The 22,623-nt window shown below is 41.4% G+C and overlaps 2 protein-coding genes across 3 annotated transcripts in view; both read right to left on the minus strand.

Annotated features, from left to right (window-relative positions):
- Positions 1–1,959: 1,959 nt before the first annotated feature.
- On the minus strand, positions 1,960–3,046 carry LOC114668801 (histone H1.10). Its single transcript, XM_028824747.2, has one exon. The coding sequence runs from the start codon at positions 2,952–2,954 to the stop codon at positions 2,316–2,318; it is 639 nt and encodes a 212-aa protein (XP_028680580.1). The 5' UTR covers positions 2,955–3,046; the 3' UTR covers positions 1,960–2,315.
- A 12,963-nt stretch (positions 3,047–16,009) lies between these two features.
- Positions 16,010–22,623, minus strand: part of rab7a (RAB7a, member RAS oncogene family) — a 46,681-nt gene continuing 40,067 nt past the window's right edge. For both annotated transcript variants that reach the window (XM_028824131.2, XM_051921181.1), the window contains exons 5-6: positions 19,771–19,899; positions 16,010–17,497 (exon numbers count right to left, since the gene is read on the minus strand). In XM_028824131.2, coding sequence (XP_028679964.1) covers positions 17,402–17,497; positions 19,771–19,899 — 225 coding nt within the window. In that variant the 3' untranslated portion in view covers positions 16,010–17,401. The remainder of the gene's footprint in view (positions 17,498–19,770; positions 19,900–22,623) is intronic.

A 22,623-nucleotide genomic window follows, 5' to 3' on the forward strand; every position in this document is an offset into this window, starting at 1 on the left:
CCACACTGCACTCACAGCTGCACGGCCCCCAAAATGTCTTACTTGTTTAAAAAATTAAACATCAGTTTAATAAAAAAAACAGTAATGTGGCCACGACTGCAGTGGCAACTGGCCGACAGAAAACACAGTGCTGTTATTGTGCTTTGACGTTATTAGTAATTGTAATATTATTTATTTAATAGAGGACTTCAGTTGGTGTTAAGCACTTCAAACATACAATTGTATTTACTAATGTGCATGTCGACATATTAAATACTGAAGAGGGTGTATTTTGAGAGAAGAAATGTTCTACATGATGAAGTGGCAATCATCACGCCCCCTAACATATGGACTGCAAGAATAAAAATGATTTTAAAACACGTCACTACATTATCGTGGATTACTAATTAATAAAACAAACTAAGTTTAAATTGAATAAAATGATCAGACCGCAAGTGATGTACGAATTATAACCGGATATATCATCAGCACTATTTTTTGGTGTAACTTTCCGATATGTCGTGCCAGTAATGACGGGCCAGCACGGTGAAGCAGCGCGTAGGGATTTCTCGTCTGAAGATTTCTGTGCGCGGTTCATGCGTTCCCCACAAGTTCACGTAATTTTGATTCCCTTCTGTACTCCAAAGGCGTACATTTTGGTTAAATGTTAAATTCACAGTGGCGCGATGCTACTGGGTGATCTAGAATGACGCTTGCCGTGCACCCCCCGACTCCCTACTGCTAAATACTGCAGAAAAAAAGGGGTCAGTGAATATTTGGATGGATGACCTGATCCGAACAGAATTGATTCGTTTGGCCTCCATATCCCTTTATTGCTGCAGGGCTAAGTATGGTGCAGTTGTGCGACTATTTGTTTTCCTATACAATAATGTAATACTTGACCATTTCTTTTAACATCTACCTCTCCGGCAACACACACACAATTTATATTTTTTATTATGTAAATCAGAGAAATATTTAGTAAAATTGCATCAAGGCAATTAATTTTTTGTAAAGAATTAAATAATTAAAGGTAAAATTAAATAATTTTTCAAGATTACTCAAACTTTCAAATGCAAAACTGGATGGACAAGTGACCCGAATCCAACTTGAAATGCTTTTCCAATCTTTATCCACCGAAATGAAATTTAAAGGTTTCAATAGTAAAACAAAAAAAAGTAAATAAAAGTCAGAGCTGCTTAATTTGACTATGGAGAATAAACCACCTGTTGGAAAGTCAACCCTCAAATATTAATACATGCTTTTTGAAAGGGCCAACAATCCAATAGCTGGCTAACGTGGGCTCGTACTGGGCAGCAGTATCAGTACAGACTTGCAGTTAATTTTTCTCGAAGTACTTCACCCTGCCTTCTCCGTTTTGAACTTGTACCCACCGTCTTCAAACCTCTACAGCCCGTTATAACTCAAGTCGACATTATGCTAAATCTCCAGTTGTTGCCCACTACACACCATTTTCAGACCAATGCGTGTATGCAGAACTTTTAGTATGTCTGTGTTGACTGACATATAGTATATGGCTTACAAGGCGCTCCCATTACTCTTTATAAAAAGGCACCATTAAATCTCCGTTCTTGAGAGCGCCTACAGTCTCACCTCTCAGTTTTCACTCGGCTTCCCGTCCTGGATTGGTTTTGTGTCCTGTACTGTGGTGGACAATGTCCCGACTCAGTTATATATCAAGTCACCTGTACAAATAAAAACCAAAGGATAAACCAGAATGACAGTACTAGCAGTCTTTCAAGATAAACGGCCTGTTGCTTTTATGATATGAATGACAGAATACCAGCCATTCTCCAATTAAAGTATCGCTCATATAAAAGCTAATCAGATCTGCATAGCTGTCGGCACATTACGCCTGCGCTATCTGAAGTCAGCATCCCCGTTTCATTTACTGTCAGTTACGCTGGATGCACGCCACACCCATTCGTGCAGATACCACACTCACAAACGAGGACCAGCTTAATTTTTCACAAAAATAACGTTTAATGAGCAATCAGGAAAGTGACAAACTGTTTTAAGTGCACAATACCACAGTGACCCCCCCCGGGAAAAAAAAGAGCGCAAGCCAGCGCGCTCACAATCCGCCAAAGCATCAGGATGTCCTTTTCTTTACTTGATAATTATATAAACAATTAAAAAAAAAACTTAAACATTTTACAAAAAAAAAAAAAAGTACACAATTGCCATTTTCAGTTCAAACACAAAGCATCCTCCAAATGGGAAAAAAAAAGCTTCACTTAACGCAATAATAAAGAGTCGAAGAGAAAAGCGACGGGTCAAAGAGCGGGACAGGGCAGGGCGAAGCTGTCGCCCCCTCACGCCTTCTTGGCTTTGCTCGCCTTGGTGGGCTTCTTCACCTTCTTCGCTTTTTTGGCACCTGCAGGCTTGGCTTTTTTGGGCTTGGCCACCTTCTTAGCGCCTGCGACGGCTTTGGGTTTCTTCGCTTTCTGGGCGGGCTTTGCCTTTTTGGCTGCTGTCGTCTTGGCTGGCGCAGCTGCTTTCTTGTGACTTTTTGCCCCCGATGAGCCCTTCTTGTCGGCTGCCCCCTCCAACTTCTTCTTGTTCAGCTTGAACGAGCCGTTGGCACCGGTGCCCTTCACCTGGATGAGAGAATCGTTCTGCACCAGCGCCTTGATGGAGTACTTCAGGTAGGTGCGGCCGTTTTGCATGTCGAACCAGGGCACCTTTTTCGCTTCGTTAAAGATTTTGGCGAGAGAAGAGCCATTTCTTTCCCCCAGTTTGCGAATTGTTTCCACCACCAGCTGACTGTATTTACCGGGCTGGTTCTTCTTCTTTTTGGACTTCTTCTTTTTACTCGACGATGAGGGGGCGGCGGCGGCTGCGCCGGCTTTAGCTTTCTTGCTAGCCGCGGTCTTCTTAAGTGGTGTGGCAGGCACCGCTTCTTCTGTGGCCGCAGCGACCGGTGCTGTCTCCTGGAGGTCGGAAGAAGACATCTCTTATCTGCTTAGGCGTTCACAGAGCAGATCCCCCGCACGATGTGTCAAAGATGCTCTCTCCACGCTTAACTGTGCTACTGCTTCGCCGCGAGTGCGCCGGCGCCTCTTTTCTCGCCGCCGCCCGGACGTGATTGAGAACAACAACAGCTTCGACTGATGCGTGCATTAACTTGTGTTTTTGCAGCTGCGTTTAAAGCTCGGTTTCTCACGACCGGTAAGCCAGTAAGTCGAGCTGAGCACCGGGATGCAAAGCGCGTGCTCTCCTCTTTGCAATTATACTGCACACCGTGCGTGTCTCGTTGCATCAACGCAGAAAAACGCCAAAGAGCAGCGCGCACCCCGCGCGTAAAGCAGTGCCTAGCGTAGGGGGACTCGTTTTCGAGTTGCAAGGAGCGAAAACGCGGCAGCCTCCGAGCGCATCTTCTACGCAATCCGGACAAAAAAAGATCCGTCTTTCACCCTAGGACCCTCTACGTTTATGGTTTATCGGAGATTCGAAAAAATATAGTGTTTAAATCATTGGAACTAACACAGCAGACGCCCCCGTGTGGCAATGCGGTGTAGCTGCAGCAGCAGGAGCAGTAGAGAGCCTAGCAAAGTTCACCGAAGGACACGCCTTTCGTCAGCTAGGCGAGCTCAGTTGTGATGGCGTTGGAGTATTCAGTGCGTTCACATTCACGGAGCTCGGATGCGCACGGACTGCCCAACGTTAGCAGACAAATGACAGCATCGACTTAGTGGTAGCCGACTAACTCTACACACAGTTCGGTACGGCGAAGCGTTAAGCTTTGGGACCCATCTACGATTCATCCGTCGGACCGGGAGCCAACCCAAGAAAGTATGCTGATGTATCGAAGGACAACCATTTAGTCGCAGCGGGCAGATTTCGCGATGTGAGTCAGGTGCTCGTAAGAAACTGGTGTGCCGTGCAGAAAACACAAATGCCATTCATCAGATCACTGAAAGGGGGCCACCAAGTTGTTAAGGACGTATAAGGTAACGATAGCGCCATTAACACACAATAAATCAACGTACGCTTTAACCCGGGCGAGGTAAAGATAAGCGCCACTTGCTCACAGATCAGTGAGACTGGACGTGGACAATGAAAAATAACATTGAAGAACGAAGATTTTGTTAAAAGGGGGTGGGGGGGGGGGGCAAAACACATTTGAAAAATAAATGTTTGTGCGCCGTTTCCAGATATTAGCACAGGATTTGCCGAGCACGTCCAGATGTTCAGTTATACACGCTCGTTTGACTGGTGAGTGTGCAGAACATCCTGCTGCATGGCTGTTCTGTAGACCCTCTAGCAGGGGGTAACAAGGTGCTACGTTCAGAATCCCCCACCAACAGGCTAACTTCACTCATTTTTAGAATTTTTCACCATTCTGAAAAATATATTCTATAGTTTGAACATACACCAGAATGAATAAAAAAAAGGAAAATTAAAAAGAAAGACAACTCTGAGGCTAAGGTTCTGTGCTGGTATCCAGAAGGTTGCCGGTTCGAATCCCCGTCACTGCCAAAAGAGATCCTACTCTGCTGGGCCCTTGAGCAAGACCCTTAACCTGTAATTGCTCAAGGGGGCGCTGTACAATGGCTGACCCTGCGCTCTGACCCCAAGGGGTAATGCGAAAACTAACAAATTCCTAATACTGTACAAGAAATTGTATAAGGCGAAATAAAGAACAAAAAAATTGACTTGAGAGTCACAGCGAGGCCTTACTTTTTTGTTGGTATAAAAGAGTCCCCGTAGTGTTTCTTGACCCGCTTCTGCTGAATACTTCGTTGTCCGAAAGTCCTCAGCTGTTTGTGTGTCACAGAGAGAGGATGTGGATCATTGTTCATGATGGCACTCAGTTTTTTGTTTGCATTCTCTCCTTCGCTACGACCTCCTTGGGGTCCAGAGTGTGTCCCATCCCCGAGGATGCCCTTTTAATTAGCTTGTTGAATCGGTGGACTTCTCTTGACGTGATGGTACCAGCCCAGCACAGTACAACAGAGAAAAGTGCCCTGGTCATCCCAGCATTGTATAAGATGTGGATGTTGCTATTTTACATTAACTCTTTGAGGGCTGAATATTTTTTCCAAAAAACTCAAGTTTTCTGAAAAGCACACAAAGCTATGGTTTCACACATAAGTCAACATAAAATGTCTGTGGCTGCTGTTGGGCGCATGTTTGGCAGCAGTGGCTGCATGGGGGCACCTCGATGGTCAGCAGGAATGCACATTGGGCCAGCTGCCTGGCTGTCTTTGCACAGCAGGTGGGTGGGTGCTGGTGGCAGTTGCAGTGTGACACAATATGGTTTGTACCACTTGTCATCATAAGTGGTGGTCCTCACAGGCAAACGCTGCTGTAGGCGCATCAGCTACACGAAAGTGTTCAGTGCCACGATCAGCTGGGGACCGATCAGAAGATGCTGGCACCTCACTTTCATTTCTGATATCCGTCTCTAGATCACTTGCATCAAACTCGGAGTCCGACAAGTCAGAATCGTATTCAACGAAATTACGTAAAATGTCCATGGAGTATTTTGCTTGGCACATTTTCTTTGGTCTTTCACCAGATGTTGGTGCCATTTTATCGGTTGCTTGCTTTTCGCCACTCATGCACGTGTAGGGACTCGAGGTTAAATTAACAAAGCTAGGTAACTGTTATTTCTAGCAGAGAGAGTCAAACTAAAATGGAAGGGTGAGTTTTGTTGCAGTTTATAGCTGATTACCATCCTCTACTCCTGAATTTTGACAAAAGTTGACATCAGCCCTGAAAGAGTTAAAGGAACACAGTCTCCTAAGAACAAGAGGGCCTGCTCTGCCCTTTCTTATATAGTTCTTCTGTGTTGTCAGACCAGTCCAGTCTGCCATTGATGTGGACCCAAGCTCAAGGACAGCTGGGCTAGGAGGGCCTTTCAGACCACCTCCAGTAGCATTTTTGGGTCCCTGCATAGGATCATCCATTCATTTTCCAACCTGCTGAATCCTAACACAGGGTCACGGGGGTCTGCTGGAGCCAATCCCAGCCAACACAGGGCACAAGGCAGGAAAACAATCCTGGGCAGGGTGCCAACCCACCGCAGGACACACACAAACACACACTGGGGTCAATTTAGAATCGCCAATCCACCTAACCTGCATGTCTTTGGACTGTGGGAGGAAACCACGCAGACACGGGGAGAACATGCAAACGCCAGGCAGGGAGGACCCGGGAAGCGAACCCGGGTCTCCTAACTGCGAGGCAGCAGCGCTACCACTGCGCCACCGTGCCACCCGCATAGGATCATTATTGTCATATTTACAGAATATACAGGGTGGTCCAGATCTAATTATGCAACTGTTCGACTAACAACCGTCTCCCCGCCATTTTGGAATGCAGGGCAGGTGCTGCCATCTATCGGCAACAAAAAGAATTTTAAGTGAAATCTCTATGTGCAGGGCAGATGCTGTGAATTCTATGTAAGTTATAGCGTAATGAAAATGGCATAATTAGATCTGGACCACCCTATAGAGAGACTCTTATTTGCATGTGCTAATCAACATGCAACACATCATCACTCCGTAGTGACATGATTAGCAAGCAGGACTACCTTACCTTAGGGCTCCGTTCTCCTTATCCTCAGATTGGCGTCACCTCTCCACTCACAAGGCAGCCGGAGCATCTAATGAAGATGGACGACACCCACTGAAGAACAATTAAATGCAGGACTGCCTTGGCAGAGGACTGGCCAGTTCGACTCAATTCTCATCCACTGGGATTCCATTTCTTTTTGAGATGGAGCCGGACTAAGACAAACTTGCATATTAAACACTAAATTCTCCCGAGAATGATTAGATTGAACTCTTCAGTCTATCATTCTCTGCTACGGTCCCCTCGGACAGTTTTGGAATGGCCAGGCCAATGCATTCGTCTTTGGTGCATGCTGGTTGGAGACTGAAAGACGAGTACGAGATGAGTGGCCACAGTTTCAGCTTTTTTGTTTTTTCTTGGTGTTGACATCTAGATGTGTTAAACGATGTAGAAGATGGCACCCAAATTTTGACACAAAGTATAGGAGCAAATCCAATTTAATCTTTGGTTGTACATTCCTTGCCTTCAATGGCTGCTTTCAACCTGTGAATCACCAACATCACCAAAATGGTTGCTTTCTTCTTTTGTTCTGCTTTTCCAGCCTGTCACAGCAGCTTCTGTCAGTTGCTGTTTTGTTTGGGTGTTTTTCGCCCCTTCTGTCTCCTCTGCATGCTCAGTTGGGTCAAGGTCTGCCGATTGACTTGGTCAGTCTGAAACTTTCCAGTTTTTCCTTTGATGAGTTTGCAGCATTTTTGACGTCACTGTCTTGCTCCATGATGAAGTTCCCTCCCAATTACCTGGATGCATTTCTCTGTAAATCGGCAGACCAAATGTTTCTGAATTCATTGGGTTGCTACAAGGGCGTTCAATAATTGATCTACCTCAGTAGGACAGAAGAGTTTTAATTTTTCCAATATAGTCGACTCCCTGATAGCTCCAGACGCTTCATCCACTTTTCCTGCAATGACTTTATCCCCTTTGGGGAAAAAAAAACATTCTTCTGTTTGACCTTCAAACCAGGAGAGCACAGCAGCCTTGACATCTTCATCACTTGAAGACCGCTGTCCAGGAGATATTTCTTAAAAACACAGAACGGGCAATAATCCGAGGGAGCCAGGTCAGGACTGTTGGGTGGATGGTTCAGCTGCTGGAACCCACATTCTCAGATGGCAGCCTTGTGATTGATGTGACATGTGAACTGGCGTGTAGTGGTGAAGAAGCAACACACCTGCAGTGAGTTTTCCTTGTCTTTTCTCCTTGATTGACTCCTGCAAAGAGATAGCTGGTTATGGTCATCTTGTGTGGTATGAACTCCAGAAGCAAAAGTCCTTCAGTATCCCCAAAGACAGTTGCCACGACCTTTGTCTGCAGATTTGTTTTGGGGTAGGGTATGACTTGTGCTTCCACTGCATTGACTCCATTTTGGACTCAGGATTTTTGTGATAGACCCAAGTTATCATCCCCAGTCACCAAATGATTAAAAATACTCACTTGGTCCTTCACAGAGCATCTCCAAGTTTGCCTGATAGCTCTGGAGCCTCGTGGCCTTCTGACATGGGGGGGTCAGCATTCTTGGAACCCATCTTTTACTGACCTTCCAAACTGTACCTGCTGAGACGCCCTTTTCTTCAGCTATTCGGGAAACCTTAATTCGTCTGACTGACAAAAATTAAACCTCGACTTTCTTGCACATTTCTGTGGAAGTTGCTTCCCCAGGCCGTCCAGTGTGAGGGTCATCTTCAATGGACACTCTACCCCCACTTAAACTGCTTACTCCAAAATTTTACTTTATGGCAAGTCTGCTCCATCATCCTACAAACTGCAGTTCATGGATTTTCTTTGGCTTTTTCCCTTTTTTTTGTAAGAAATTCTATCACTGAACGTTGCTCCAAATCTAGCATTTTCTTACTTGATTCACACAAGTGCTCTCCTCACCTCCTGTCTCTTGGAATTTTTAGACTCGCACTGAGCCACAACTGCGCGTGAGTAACCTTGAGACGTGTCACAACAGGCCCAGACGTGTTTTTAACATGCTGCTACTTACTTTTCATACTTGGGTAGAAAAATTAGTGAACATCCCCTCATCCCGTCATGAGTTACATCATTGATGAAAGCTCAGAGGGCCATCCCCAGAGCAGCCATGCAAGCCCAAGCCATGCCACTTTCCTCCATTGTGCTTGTATTGTTTGTATTATTAGGAGATCCGTCTTCCTCCACAAATTGGCCTTGTGAGGTTAATCCTGGTATCATTAGTGCAGAAAATGGTTTTAAAAACAATTTTTTGGCACATACTAATCTGGCTTTCCAATTTTTAGTACTGATGTGTGGTTTGCATTTTGTGGTATTGGCCTCCATACTTCTGATCACCAGGTCTGGTGGAGGGTGGTTGGAGATGTCACGGACTGTTGTTTTTGGGGTTTCTTTCACAGCTCTCGTGTTTTGTCTTCAGCTGTTGTTGTTTTCCTTGGCCAACTTGTTTGATGTCTTCTGCTCGGGTGGCCAGCAATTTTTTTTTCCAGAACACTCAGATTGTTATGCCAATGCTTGTAATGTCTCAGGACTCATTTGACATTTTTCTCTCAGCTTCAAGTGGTGTGCTTTTCTCTCATAGGACAGCTCTTTGCAGGGGTCGTCTTAATCTATGGGTACAGGCATAGGGGGGCTACAGGAAATTTAGGGGCCCACAATGTTTCTGATGCCAATGTATGTTTCGGTTTTGCGGTCAAAACAGTGGCCTATGCTGCTGTTAAGATGACCCTGACTCTAGGACTAGTCTTCATGTTGGTTTTCAACAACAAATGCAGTCTTCACAGGTGAAACCCAAGGATAAAACCAGGAGTTGACATTGTGAGCTCTTTACTGTTTAAACTGTCAGTCTAATAGGATACACCTGTCATTTCCGTGTTCCTATATTTGTTTGCCTAAACACCACACAAGATGGTATTGTCTACTGTATATTGTTTTAGCACATCTACATGTCAATACTAGGAAACAAAAGCTGAAATTCTGGACACTCGTCTCCTACTCATCTTTTTATCTCAGACCTACATGTCTTCATTGCACAGCACAAACATTTGGAGGCTAATGAATGTTACAATAATTACATTGTCAAAAAACATCTCATGAAACTCAACGACTATTTCAACACAACTTTCCTGTCCTGTCCCTTTTGAATGACTTCTGGGTCACAGCACTACCTAGTGGTGCCTGTTGTCCCTGCAATTTGATAAGAGATATAGATACGTACACACACCTCTCTCTATATGCAGGTGCTGGTCATAAAATTAGAATATCATGACAAAGTTGATTTATTTCAGTAATTCCATTCAAAAAGTGAAACTTGTATATTAGATTCATTCATTACACACAGACTGATGTATTTCAAATGTTTATTTCTTTTATAACTGACAACTAATGAAAGTCCCAAATTCAGTATCTCGGAAAATTAGAATATCAATTAAGACCAATGCAAAAAAAGGAATTTTAGAAATGTTGGCCAACTGAAAGGTATGAACATGAAAAGTATGAGCATGTACAGCACTCAATATTTAGTTGGGGCTCCTTTGGCCTGGATTACTGCAGCAATGCGGTGTGGCATGGAGTGGATCAGTCTGTGGCACTGCTCAGGTGTTATGAGAGCCCATGTTGCTCTGATAGTGGCCTTCAGCTCTTCTGAATTGTTGGGTCTGGCATATTGCATCTTCCTCTTCACAATACCCCATAGATTTTCTATGGGGTTAAGGTCAGGCGAGTTTACTGGCCAATCAAGAACAGGGACACCAAGGTCCTTAAACCAGGTACTGGTAGCTTTGGCACTGTGTGCAGGTGCCAGGTCCTGCTGGAAAATGAAATCTGCATCTCCATAAAGTTCATCAGCAGCAGGAAGCATGAAGTGCTCTAAAACTTCCTGGTAGATGGCTGCGTTGACCTTGGACCAACACCAGCAGATGACATGGCACCCCAAACCATCACTGACCTTTTTTTTTTTTTTTTTTTTTTTTTTTTTTTTTTTTTTTTTTTTTTTTTTTTTTTTTTTTTTTTTTTTTTTTTTTTCTGGAAACTTTACACTGGACCTCACGCAACGTGGATTCTGTGCCTCTCCTCTCTTCCTCCAGACTCTGGGACCTTGATTTCCAAAGGAAATGCAAAATTTACTTTCATCAGAAAGCAGCAGTCCAGTCCTTTTGTCTTTAGCCCAGGCGAGACGCTTCTGACGCTGTCTCTTGTTCAAGAGTGGCTTGACACAAGGAATGCGACAGCTGAAACCCATGTCTTGCATACGTCTGTGTGGTGGTTCTTGAAGCACTGACTCCAGCTGCAGTCCACTCTTTGTGAATCTCCCCCACATTTTTGAATGGGTTTTGTTTCCCAATCCTCTCCAGGGTGCGGTTATCCCTATTGCTTGTACACTTTTTTCTACCACATCTTGTCCTTCCCTTCGCCTCTCTATTAATGTGCTTGGACACAGAGCTCTGTGAACAGCCAGCCTCTTTAGCAATGACCTTTTGTGTCTTGCCCTCCTTGTGCAAGGTGTCAATGGTCGTCTTTTGGACAACTGTCAAGTCAGCAGTCTTCCCCATGATTGTGTAGCCTACAGAACTCGACTGAGAGACCATTTAAAGGCTTTTGCAGGTGTTTTGAGTTAATTAGCTGATTAGAGTGTGGCACCAGGTGTCTTCAATATTGAACCTTTTCACAATATTCTAATTTTCCGAGATACTGAATTTGGGACTTTCATTAGTTGTCAGTTATAATCATCAACATTAAAAGAAATAAACATTGAAATACATCAGTCTGTGCGTAATGAATGAATCTAATATACAAGTTTCAGTTTTTGAATGGAATTACTGAAATAAATCAACTTTGTCATGATATTCTAATTTTATGACCAGCACCTGTATATCTATATCTCTCTCTATCTATATATCTCTATAGATATATAGATATCGCAGACTGTCATTCATAACACATGGCTCATTGCTGCCCTCCACTGGGCTGAACCTCACAATGTTTATATGGTTCAATAGTAATCAGAAAAAATACCTATACAGAAAATTCTCTCTCCATCTATATCTCTCTCTCTCTATAGATATATATATATATATATATATATCTATATCTATAGTCTATATAATCTATATGTCTCTATATATATCTATATATATATCTATATATATATATATAATACTACACACATATATATATATATATACACAGTATATCTATATATAGTTAACACTGCATTATTGCTTATACAATAATATACCAGTGTCCAGTCCACAGATGGTTTCTACCATATGCCCATTACTGCTTAGATAGGCGAGGATTCCCATTCTGTACTCCAAAAAGCTAGTTCAGAAAATTAATGGGTGACCATCATTCCATTAGTCTTCAGTTGAATGCAGCACTTTACCATTTAGGATGCTGTGATCAATTATGCCTGTAATCATAAACTAGACAAACCTGGTATGACTAATGTATGGAATTTTTAATATATATATATACAGTGGTGTGAAAAACTATTTGCCCCCTTCCTGATTTCTTATTCATTTGCATGTTTGTCATACAAAATGTTTCTGATCATCAAACATATTTAACCATTAGTCAAATATAACACAAGTAAACACAAAATGCAGTTTGTAAATGGTGGTTTTTATTATTTAGGGAGAAAAAAAAATCCAAACCTACATGGCCCTGTGTGAAAAAGTAATTGCCCCCTGAACCTAATAACTGGTTGGGCCACCCTTAGCAGCAATAACTGCAATCAAGCGTTTGCGATAACTTGCAATGAGTCTTTTACAGCGCTCTGGAGGAATTTTGGCCCACTCATCTTTGCAAAATTGTTGTAATTCAGCTTTATTTGAGGGTTTTCTAGCATGAACCGCCTTTTTAAGGTCATGCCATAGCATCTCAATTGGATTCAGGTCAGGACTTTGACTAGGCCACTCCAAAGTCTTCATTTTGTTTTTCTTCAGCCATTCAGAGGTGGATTTGCTGGTGTGTTTTGGGTCATTGTCCTGTTGCAGCACCCAAGATCGCTTCAGCTTGAGTTGACGAACAGATGGCCGGACATTCTCCTTCAGGATTTTTTGGTAGACAGTAGAATTCATGGTTCCATCTATCACAGCAAGCCTTCCAGGTCCTGAAGCAGCAAAACAACCCCAGACCATCACACTACCACCACCATATTTTACTGTTGGTATGATGTTCTTTTTCTGAAATGCTGTGTTCCTTTTACGCCAGATGTAACGGGACATTTGCCTTCCAAAAAGTTCAACTTTTGACTCATCAGTCCACAAGGTATTTTCCCAAAAGTCTTGGCAATCATTGAGATGTTTCTTAGCAAAATTGAGACGAGCCCTAATGTTCTTTTTGCTTAACAGTGGTTTGCGTCTTGGAAATCTGCCATGCAGGCCGTTTTTGCCCAGTCTCTTTCTTATGGTGGAGTCGTGAACACTGACCTTAATTGAGGCAAGTGAGGCCTGCAGTTCTTTAGACGTTGTCCTGGGGTCTTTTGTGACCTCTCGGATGAGTCGTCTCTGCGCTCTTGGGGTAATTTTGGTCGGCCGGCCACTCCTGGGAAGGTTCACCACTGTTCCATGTTTTTGCCATTTGTGGATAATGGCTCTCACTGTGGTTCGCTGGAGTCCCAAAGCTTTAGAAATGGCTTTATAACCTTTACCAGACTGACAGATCTCAATTACTTCTGTTCTCATTTGTTCCTGTATTTCTTTGGATCTTGGCATGATGTCTAGCTTTTGAGGTGCTTTTGGTCTACTTCTCTGTGTCAGGCAGCTCCTATTTAAGTGATTTCTTGATTGAAACAGGTGTGGGTGGCAGTAATCAGGCCTGGGGGTGGCTACAGAAATTGAACTCTGGTGTGATACACCACAGTTAGGTTATTTTTTAACAAGGGGGCAATTACTTTTTCACACAGGGCCATATAGGTTTGGATTTTTTTTCTCCCTAAATAATAAAAACCATCATTTAAAAACTGCATTTTGTGTTTACTTGTGTTATATTTGACTAATGGTTAAATGTGTTTGATGATCAGAAACATTTTGTGTGACAAACATGCAAAAGAATAAGAAATCAGGAAGGGGGCAAATAGTTTTTCACACCACTGTATATATTATATATATATAAAAAACACACACAAAACCATGGTCCACCACCAAAAACAAAAGTATGGAAAGGTTTAGTTGTGTGTGCTTGTCAAGCTCCCTACAAGCACTCAGGAGCCATGCAGTAGCCTTGCTTTAACTGTGCTTTAACTTGCTTTCACTGTGGCTTTGGGATGGCCGTGTGGGGCTGCAGCCGTTGTGTTGTAAAGGCTTGACAACATTCCCATGCAGATGTGACACTGACTAAAACATATCTTTAGTAATCCACTACTGTGGCGGGACCAGATTTTATTTGTCTTAATTTTGTCTTTTTGTTTCTATTAACCAGCAGCTAAACACTAAGGAGATGCAAAGCAAGTCAGATGAGAAGATGGGGGGATCTGGGGCACTTGTAGGTGGGTGCAACATTATCAGAATTAAATTAAGTTAAAAGTGATGTCCCTCAGGGGTCAGCACTGGGGCCGCTGCTCCTGTTAATATGCACAAACAATCTGATAAAAATATAAACAACAAGCTGGTTGAGTTTGCAGAGGATACCGAAACTCAATGGATGGGCAAATAACGTAGAAGTAGCTAAATTATTAGTGAGGAACTTGGACAGCATACAGGCTTGGGCAGATTTATGGCCAATTAAAGTAAAAAAAAAAAAAAAAAATACACATTGGAAGTTGAATGTTAGATCAAAATGCACATTGGAAAGTAAAACTTGAATGTACACGTTGTGAGAAGAAGCTGGACTCCTCACTATCTACAGTACATCCTGCCAGTGGACAGGAACAATCAAAGAAAGCAAATAGGATGTTAGGTTATACATCACAATGTGTGAAGTACAAGTCATCGGAGGTTATGGTTAAGTTATAACACACACTAATGAGGCCTAACATGGACTACTCTATGCAGTTTTGGTCTCCACATTGCAAAAAGTAACATAGTAGTGCCAAGGGGAGTCCAGAGAAGGACACGGTTGATTTTGGAAATGAGATTGAAAGAGTTGGACTTTTTCAGTTTAACCAAATTTAGATTAAGAGGTGACATGATTGCGGTGTTCAACACTATGAAAGGAATTAGTACAGTGGATCCCCGCTGTAACTTTACTAAAATATAGTCTGCAACAAGAACACATGCACAGTTGGAAACTAAACAACAGATTCTGCACAAACGTTTCAGAGTTTGTCTTCATGAAAAGAACTGCAGATAAATGTAATAAATGACCAAGTAGTGTGGTGGAAAAGGAGACCTTTAAGGACCTTCCAATCTCAACTTGATGTTATTTTGAACAATTTAGGTGAAGAGGATGGATGAGTACATTGGGCTGAATGGCCGTTTGTTGTTACAATTTTTCCAATGTGTTAACAGCCAATGATGGATGACCAGCTAGCTTGATCTGATTTGCACCAACACTTTAGATAATTAGAAGATAATTCTTGCCTTTTTAAAATTCTTAGTGCTCTCATTCTGCCATGCCAGGTATTTCCAAAACTGATTTTCCTCTTTTCAGAGGGAACCATCAACATGTTTTGTGACCTGAAGGTGGTCAGGGTTAATTCATTTCAAATATTTAATTGAAACTGAAATTATATGATGGCCACATAAGGTGCAAATAGTCTTTTACTGACAAATGAATATTCCCAGTCAAGTTGATAAAGATTTCAGATTGTGACCATCTTTTTTAATACTTTTTCAAGTTCCTCAACATCTTCAACTTACTTAACCCCCTTTAAGTGTTAACACAGCTGTGATAGTGGACATTTTTTTCCCCACGATACAGTTGTGATTCACTTTTGCTTTGTAATTTCACACATAATGTCACTGTTCAACATGGAATTAGGTTTCACTGTAGTTTTCAGCTCCTAGGAGGTTGTTGTGAAATGACGATTTAATCTCTATCTCCGAAACCTTAACACAAACTTCTAGGAAATAAAAGGGTCTGAAATGTAATAGGTAAGGAGATTCTTTACCATAACAGGTGGAAATGAGCAACCAGGAGCATCACACCTTCAATGAACAGTACAAGACTGCAAGCTCTAAGGAATTAAAAAATAAGTCCCTGATGATCTCTACACATCTAAAAAAAAATACTAATTAATAAACGAGCAGACATAATTTGAACTAATCTTTGTTCATCTATGACTGAGGATGTTGAAAAAAAAAAAATAATAATAATAACTTTAGCTTGTTATTAAGCCAGCAACAGGCAAACCATTTTCCACAGCCCAAAGCAAAAGTAAAACCGTCACCAAACCTTTAGCAATGCTTGACACAGGCCATCTTGGTAATGGCTTCGGTAAGTTCTCCTGTATTTATAAACGCAGGCCTCAAAACTCTCAGTCCTACAATCTAACACTCAACATTGTAAGCCAAAGTAGATTTTAAACAATCTCACGTGTTGCATTTATTATTTCATTAATAATACCATGATGAATTATTACAAGATTTTTCTTTTTTTTTTTTTAAGAAGCTAAATGTAATACATGTATATTGTAAAAGATCAGACTGGTTAAAAGTAATAACAAGCATTTAACAAAAATCTGGCCAATCTGAGCAGACCTGCAGACCAGCCGGGCAGATAAACATGTCAATAGCTTGGCCTTTCACAGAGATGGACACAAAAGGAGCAGATGCTGGGCTTCCATCTTGTTTCACGGTTTTTCTTTTGACAAGGTTGTAAAAGAAACACAAACTTAATAATTTGTGTAAGATCAATCCAAACTTAACTCAATTTGCTTGCATATCAAACATACATACACACATACATAATATAGATATGTAACCCTCTCTGAAGGTATATCTATATATCGTTTCTTTATATAGATTGATATGCATTGTTTTAAATTTTTATAAATAGACAAAATTTGCTACCTACAAGAAATAATTATGGTAAACATATCCAGGGTCTAACAAGTGCGTATAACAGCTGAACAAAGTGGATATCTACAGCAAAAAAAAAAAAAAGTTATTCTGCAGTGTCCAACTGGCAAGTGTAGGGTAGTAGCTAAGGTGGAGAGGGTTATGGAGGATGAAAGGTAGGTAAGGTATCCAGCTAACAAGATTAATCACGTGCATTAATGATGCAGTGGAAGATGCAACAGCAGGAATAGAGGAGTCACAGGCATCAGGTCAGCGGGTGAGAGCAAAAGCAGCATGTGTCCATCTCTGGCCGAATCATAGTTCAAGCCCTTCTAGTGTACTAATAGGGTAGGGCACCACAGCAAGCAGGCAAAAGAGGGACGCATTGACTATGGTTGTATCTGAATCAATAGCCAGCAAAAATGGTGTACAAACCGAGACCACATGATCAATAGAAAAATTCACAGGTGTGTAAAAGATTGGCTGTCCAACTCTGCTTCTGCTTTGCCCTGTAAAACCTGCATGATACCTGGCACACAGTCCACTTATCATGACATCCAGGAGCATAACACAGGGTTCACAAAATGCCTTTCTACTGGTTACCGTCCATTTTCAAGATATGGAAGGCCTCAGAACGGCCTGCAGGCCAGAGCAACAAAGCAGCAAGGTCCAGACTTGTTGGGGTAGAGGGAGTTTTAAAAGGCATATGGGAAGGATGTATGGCTAGAGTTTATAGTTATACTGTTTTAACAAATCATATTTCAGATAAAAGATATTGAACGGTGTATGAACGCTGCAGGCACAACATAAGATGGAAGTGCCAAGGTACTGGACCAAAGGATTAAAGTACTAGAGGTCTGATGAGGAGGAAAGGGAATGGGGTAAAGCACAGAAACATCTGGTGGGTTTCAGCAGCTGCAATTATCAGGTGTCGGCTTTGTTCTCTCATTTTTGTCTAGTTTAATAGGCTCTGGAAATTCATTGTATAGCTCAACTTCTGTCTCCTGAATTGGGGAAGAAAAAAATAAAATAAAGATAAGTAAACTTAAAAGCCCAACAATGAAAATTTTGCTTATTCCAAAAGATAGAACAAGTCAAGGCAGTCAGACTGATTAAGTGTTTAGAATAAGAATTTGCACTGATATATAGTTTTTCATGGCACCCAATTAAGGTGTTCACTTCATGTAAAACCAATGAGGTCATTATTAATATTCTGTGATTGTATTTAGGTAAACTAATGAAGTGGGCAACTTGTCTTTACTGGCATACTAAACAATATTTAGTAATGAATATTCATAAGCACCAGAGAATTTTGAAGTCTCAGGTAATATTATCTTAAGAGTGACAATCTGAATTGTAAAAATTCAGGCCAAAAGTAGACACAGTATTGATACCTTTCAATGATTAGAAAAATATTACCACAATTTTCTGTGAAATAAGTTGAAACTGACAAAAGTGACTGGCACCCACCATTCTTTATTCTATTCTCCATAGAGCATTTCACTTTTGATTTAGGACCTATTATTAAAACGAAAATAAAAAATGAAAATGGCATGGATAAAATTATTGGAACCTCTTTAAAAATTAATAGACAAAACTGAAGTGTAGTGATTCTCAAGAAGGATGAATACTGCAATTAGCATCACGTGCATCTGCAATGTTATAATCAGTCACTCAGCCTATCTGAATGGAGTGAAGTCATCACTCAGCTGTGTTGTGACATTGTCTGCATCACAGTGAACATGCATGTACAAGAGAAAAGAGGAGCAGAGTGCTGTTTGGAGTAGGAAAGGAAGAAGATAATAGCCAAGCATGGTTAAGGCTGCAGGACCATTCCAAACAGCTTCATGTTCCTGTGACCACATATCAAATATTATCAGAGGTTTAAAGTCCACAGAACCGTAGCCAACTTCCTGGACATGGCAGCATGAGGAAAATAGACCCTGATTAGAACAGATGGATGTCTGAATGGTTGAGAAAGAAGCAAGGAAAACATCAAGACAGATTCAGGATCAAGGTTCATCAGGTTCAAGTTGCATCATCCACCACTGTCTGAATGAAAGTGTGTGCGACAGTAAAAGACAAGACAAAAAAGACTGACTGGAGTTTTCTAAAATGCATGTTGATAAACCACTAAACTAGGGTTTTTTTGTAAGTCACAGCAACTCTATGAGAAGATAAAACGAGGCTTACAAAGCGGGGAAAAAACAAACTCACCATCCCCAGTGTAAAACATGGAGAAGGCTCGTTTATGTAATGAAGCTGGAAACTGGGTGCCTTGAATTCATGCAGGACACTGACGTCAGAATATTTATCTTGCTCTTTGAGACTGAAACATACTGCCCAATGTCAGAAAGTTCAGTGTCCTGTCACAGGTCATCTGTCCACCAGTAGCATAATGACCCAAAAACATCTACGAGAACCCAAGAATGGTTTTCGGGAATAAAAAATTGTAAGTGGTAAAGTGGCCACTGAGGAATTCTGATCTGAATTAAGCTGAACATCTACAGAAGTAGCTGAAACTCACAATTGGGAGAAGGGACCAATCAAACTGAAGACAACTTGAGTAGATTGTTCAAGAAGATGGGGCCATACTGCCAGGTTAAAGAGGTAGAAGTCTCATTCACAGCTATAGAAAGAGCTTGATTGTAGTTACTGCCTTCAAAAGGTGTGCTACAAAATATTAGAGATCCCAATAATATTTGGAGATGCCATTTGCATTGTTTTTAATATGTGAAGTCCTAAATCAAAAGCAAAGAGGATGCTTGGTGGAATAAAGAATTGTGAGTATGGATTTACTTTTGTCAGTTTAAACTTATTTCATGGAAAACCTTTTTAAATTGTGAAAGGGTGCAATACTTTTGGCCACATCTGTAGCTTTAGATCTGCATATTCACAATCTAAGCCTTAAAAATAATGCATGTCACTGGTAAGCCATATTATTGACACATTCCAATTGTATTTTACACATATAAGCAAGCTGCCAATTGTCTACCACCCCCACATCCACTTTAAATGTCAAATAGAAACCTGTAGTCAATTACAATAAACATGTTAAGGTAACATTTTCTGTAAGAGAAATTCTCAAGATGCATTTCAGTTAATGGTATTTCTTTTGTTTCACAAGCATGCAGTACATTAAGAAATGGTATTCTGACACCATGTGACTAACACTTAAGTGGGCAGTCTTGTAAAAACAAAGAACATGCACAAAACTGTAATGCACAAAACATAATGGCTGTTTAGTTCTGGATGCCACTGTACAGAGGGTGCCCACCTGTTTAAGTGCGTTTCTGGCAATGGTTTGAAAGGCCTGCTCCACATTGATGGCTTCCTTGGCACTGGTTTCAAAATAAGGGATATTATTCTTACTCTGGCACCATGCCTGTGCCCTTTTTGTTGTGACCTGTTCAAAATAATACAAAAATCTGTGTTTCTCATAACAACACTTTCGTTAAGTCAAAGAAAGAAAGGAAGAAACGAAAAAAGGTCCCAAACCTCTATGGAGAATTTCCATCCAGTTACATTCGTATTTTAGGAACTATTGGCATCAATTTGCAGGGAAATATATATAAAAATATCATAAGATAAACTGTGATAACTATAGAATTAGCATCAAAGTATACACTTATTTGTAATGAAAACTAGATGACACGATACCTTTTGCAAGTTACAGTTCCAAAAGATGACAGTTTCTCCCAATTGAGGTGCCTACAGCTGCTGTCAAAGCAACATACAAAGCTGAAGTATACCTTTAGTGTAATATGGAAGTGCTTACCAATGCTGTAAGGGAGTCAATCCACTTAGTAATGTGGTTTAATTTCTACAAAATACTGCAACCTTTCACTATAATTGAACAGAATAAAAATTATATGGTAAACAAGATTTTCTGAAAATGTAGTGATAGCATCTGTGTGAAAAATGGACATATATTGCTGGTTTCAATTAATGTTAAATCAGTTTCTACTTTGTTTTCCGTGTGTGTTAACAAATCTGTTTTTGTGTGTACTAATTTTGTGTTTACTATCATTTTTACAAACTCGCATTTCACCTGGGAGCGTGTCACCATGGCTAAATTCAATAAAGAGCACTACAGAAATAAACTGAATTGAATTAATCACCAATTTCATGTCAATAATTTATCTCATTTCATACACTTTCTTGTGGCATACACTTTGTGCAGTCTGATGTTTTTCTTATCACTTCAAAACCAATATAGCTCAATTTAGATTTTCACTACATTTTATTAAACAATTGCCTAAGCTAACACATGGGTACATAATGAAACTTTCAAATAAATAAATGAGACCTGTTAAGCCAGTGGCACATTATACAACTTCAGTGGAGGGGGGTGTCACACTTAACTACTGCAGTTACTGGATCTTGATGCCTCGAGGAAATCAAATTACACAACTAGGTATGACCCCCATTGACACCTTTTCTGCACAGTTTTACATTTTTAAACTATCCCAAGCTTGCCACATGCTGATAGCCAGTGGATATGCTGCCCATCAGTGCCGGTACCTGTACAAAGGCTATTTTTTCATGGTGAATTCAGCCAGAATCTCAGCCTTTTTATTCTCCTCTTGCAATTCTGTCATGGTACAACATACAGTGCATCCGGAAAGTATTCACAGCGCATCACTTTTTCCACATTTTGTTATGTTACAGCCTTATTCCAAAAAGGATTAAATTCATTTTTTTCCTAAGAATTCTACACACAACACCCCATAATGACAACGTGAAAAAAGTTTACTTGAGGTTTTTGCAAATTTATTAAAAATAAAAAAAATTGAGAAAGCACATGTACATAAGTATTCACAGCCTTTACCATGAAGCTCGAAATTAAGCTCAGGTGCATCCTGTTTCCCCTGGCCATCCTTGAGATGTTTCTGCAGCTTAATTGGAGTCCACCTGTGGTAAATTCAGTTGACTGGACATGATTTGGAAAGGCACACACCTGTCTATATGAGGTCCCACAGTTGACAGTTCACGTCAGAGCACAAACCAAGCATGAAGTCAAAGGAATTGTCTGTAGACCTCCGAGTCAGGATTGTCTCGAGACACAAATCTGGGGAAAGTTACAGAAAAATTTCTGCTGCTTTGAAGGTCCCAATGAGCACAGTGGCCTCTATCATCCGTAAGTGGAAGAAGTTCGGAACCACCAGGACTCTTCCTAGAGCTGGCCGGCCACCTAAACTGAGCGATCAGGGGAAAAGGGCCTTAGTCAGGGAGGTGACCAAGAACCCAATGGTCATGCTGTCAGAGCTCCAGAGGTCCTCTGTGGAGAGAGGAGAACCTTCCAGAAGGACAACCATCTCTGCAGCAATCCACAGATCAGGCCTGTATGGTAGAGTGGCCAGACGGAAGCCACTCCTTAGTAAAAGGCACATGGCAGCCCACCTGGAGTTTGCCAAAAGGCACCTGAAGGACTCTCAGACCATGAGAAAGAAAATTCTCTGGTCTGATGAGACAAATATTGAACTCTTTGGTGTGAAAGCCAGGTGTCACATTTGGAGGAAACCAGGCACCACTCATCACCAGGCCAATACCATCCCTACAGTGAAGCACGGTGGTGGCAGCATCATGCTGTGGGGATGTTTTTCAGCAGCAGGGACTGGAAGACTAGTCAGGATAAAGGGAAAGATGACTGCAGCAATGTACAGAGACATCCTAGATGAAAACCTGCTCCAGAGCGCTCTTGACCTCAGACTGGGGCGATGGTTCATCTTTCAGCAGGACAACAACCCTAAGCACACAGTCAAGATATCAAAGGAGTGGCTTCAGGACAACTCCGTGAATGTCCTTGACTGGCCCAGCCAGAGCCCAGACTTGTATCCGATTGAACATCTCTGGAGAGATCTTAAAATGGCTGTGCACCGACGCTTCCCACCCAACCTGATGGAGCTTGAGAGGTGCTGCAAAGAGGAATGGGCGAAACTGGCCAAGGGTAGGTGTGCCAAGCTTGTGGCATCATATTCAACAAGACTTGAGGCTGTAATTGCTGCCAAAGGTGCATCGACAAAGTATTGAGCAAAGGCTGTGAATACTTATGGACATGGGATTTCTCAGTTTTTTTATTTTTAATAAATTTGCAAAAACCTCAGGTAAAATTTTCACGTTGTCATTA

Source organism: Erpetoichthys calabaricus, chromosome 18 (assembly GCF_900747795.2).
Source record: "Erpetoichthys calabaricus chromosome 18, fErpCal1.3, whole genome shotgun sequence".
In the NCBI taxonomy this organism is placed as follows: Eukaryota; Metazoa; Chordata; class Cladistia; order Polypteriformes; family Polypteridae; genus Erpetoichthys; species Erpetoichthys calabaricus.

Coding starts and splice junctions, on each gene's coding strand:
- LOC114668801 (XM_028824747.2), bottom strand. CDS start 2,954: ATGTCTTCTTCCGACCTCCAGGAGACAGCACCGGTCGCTGCGGCCACA.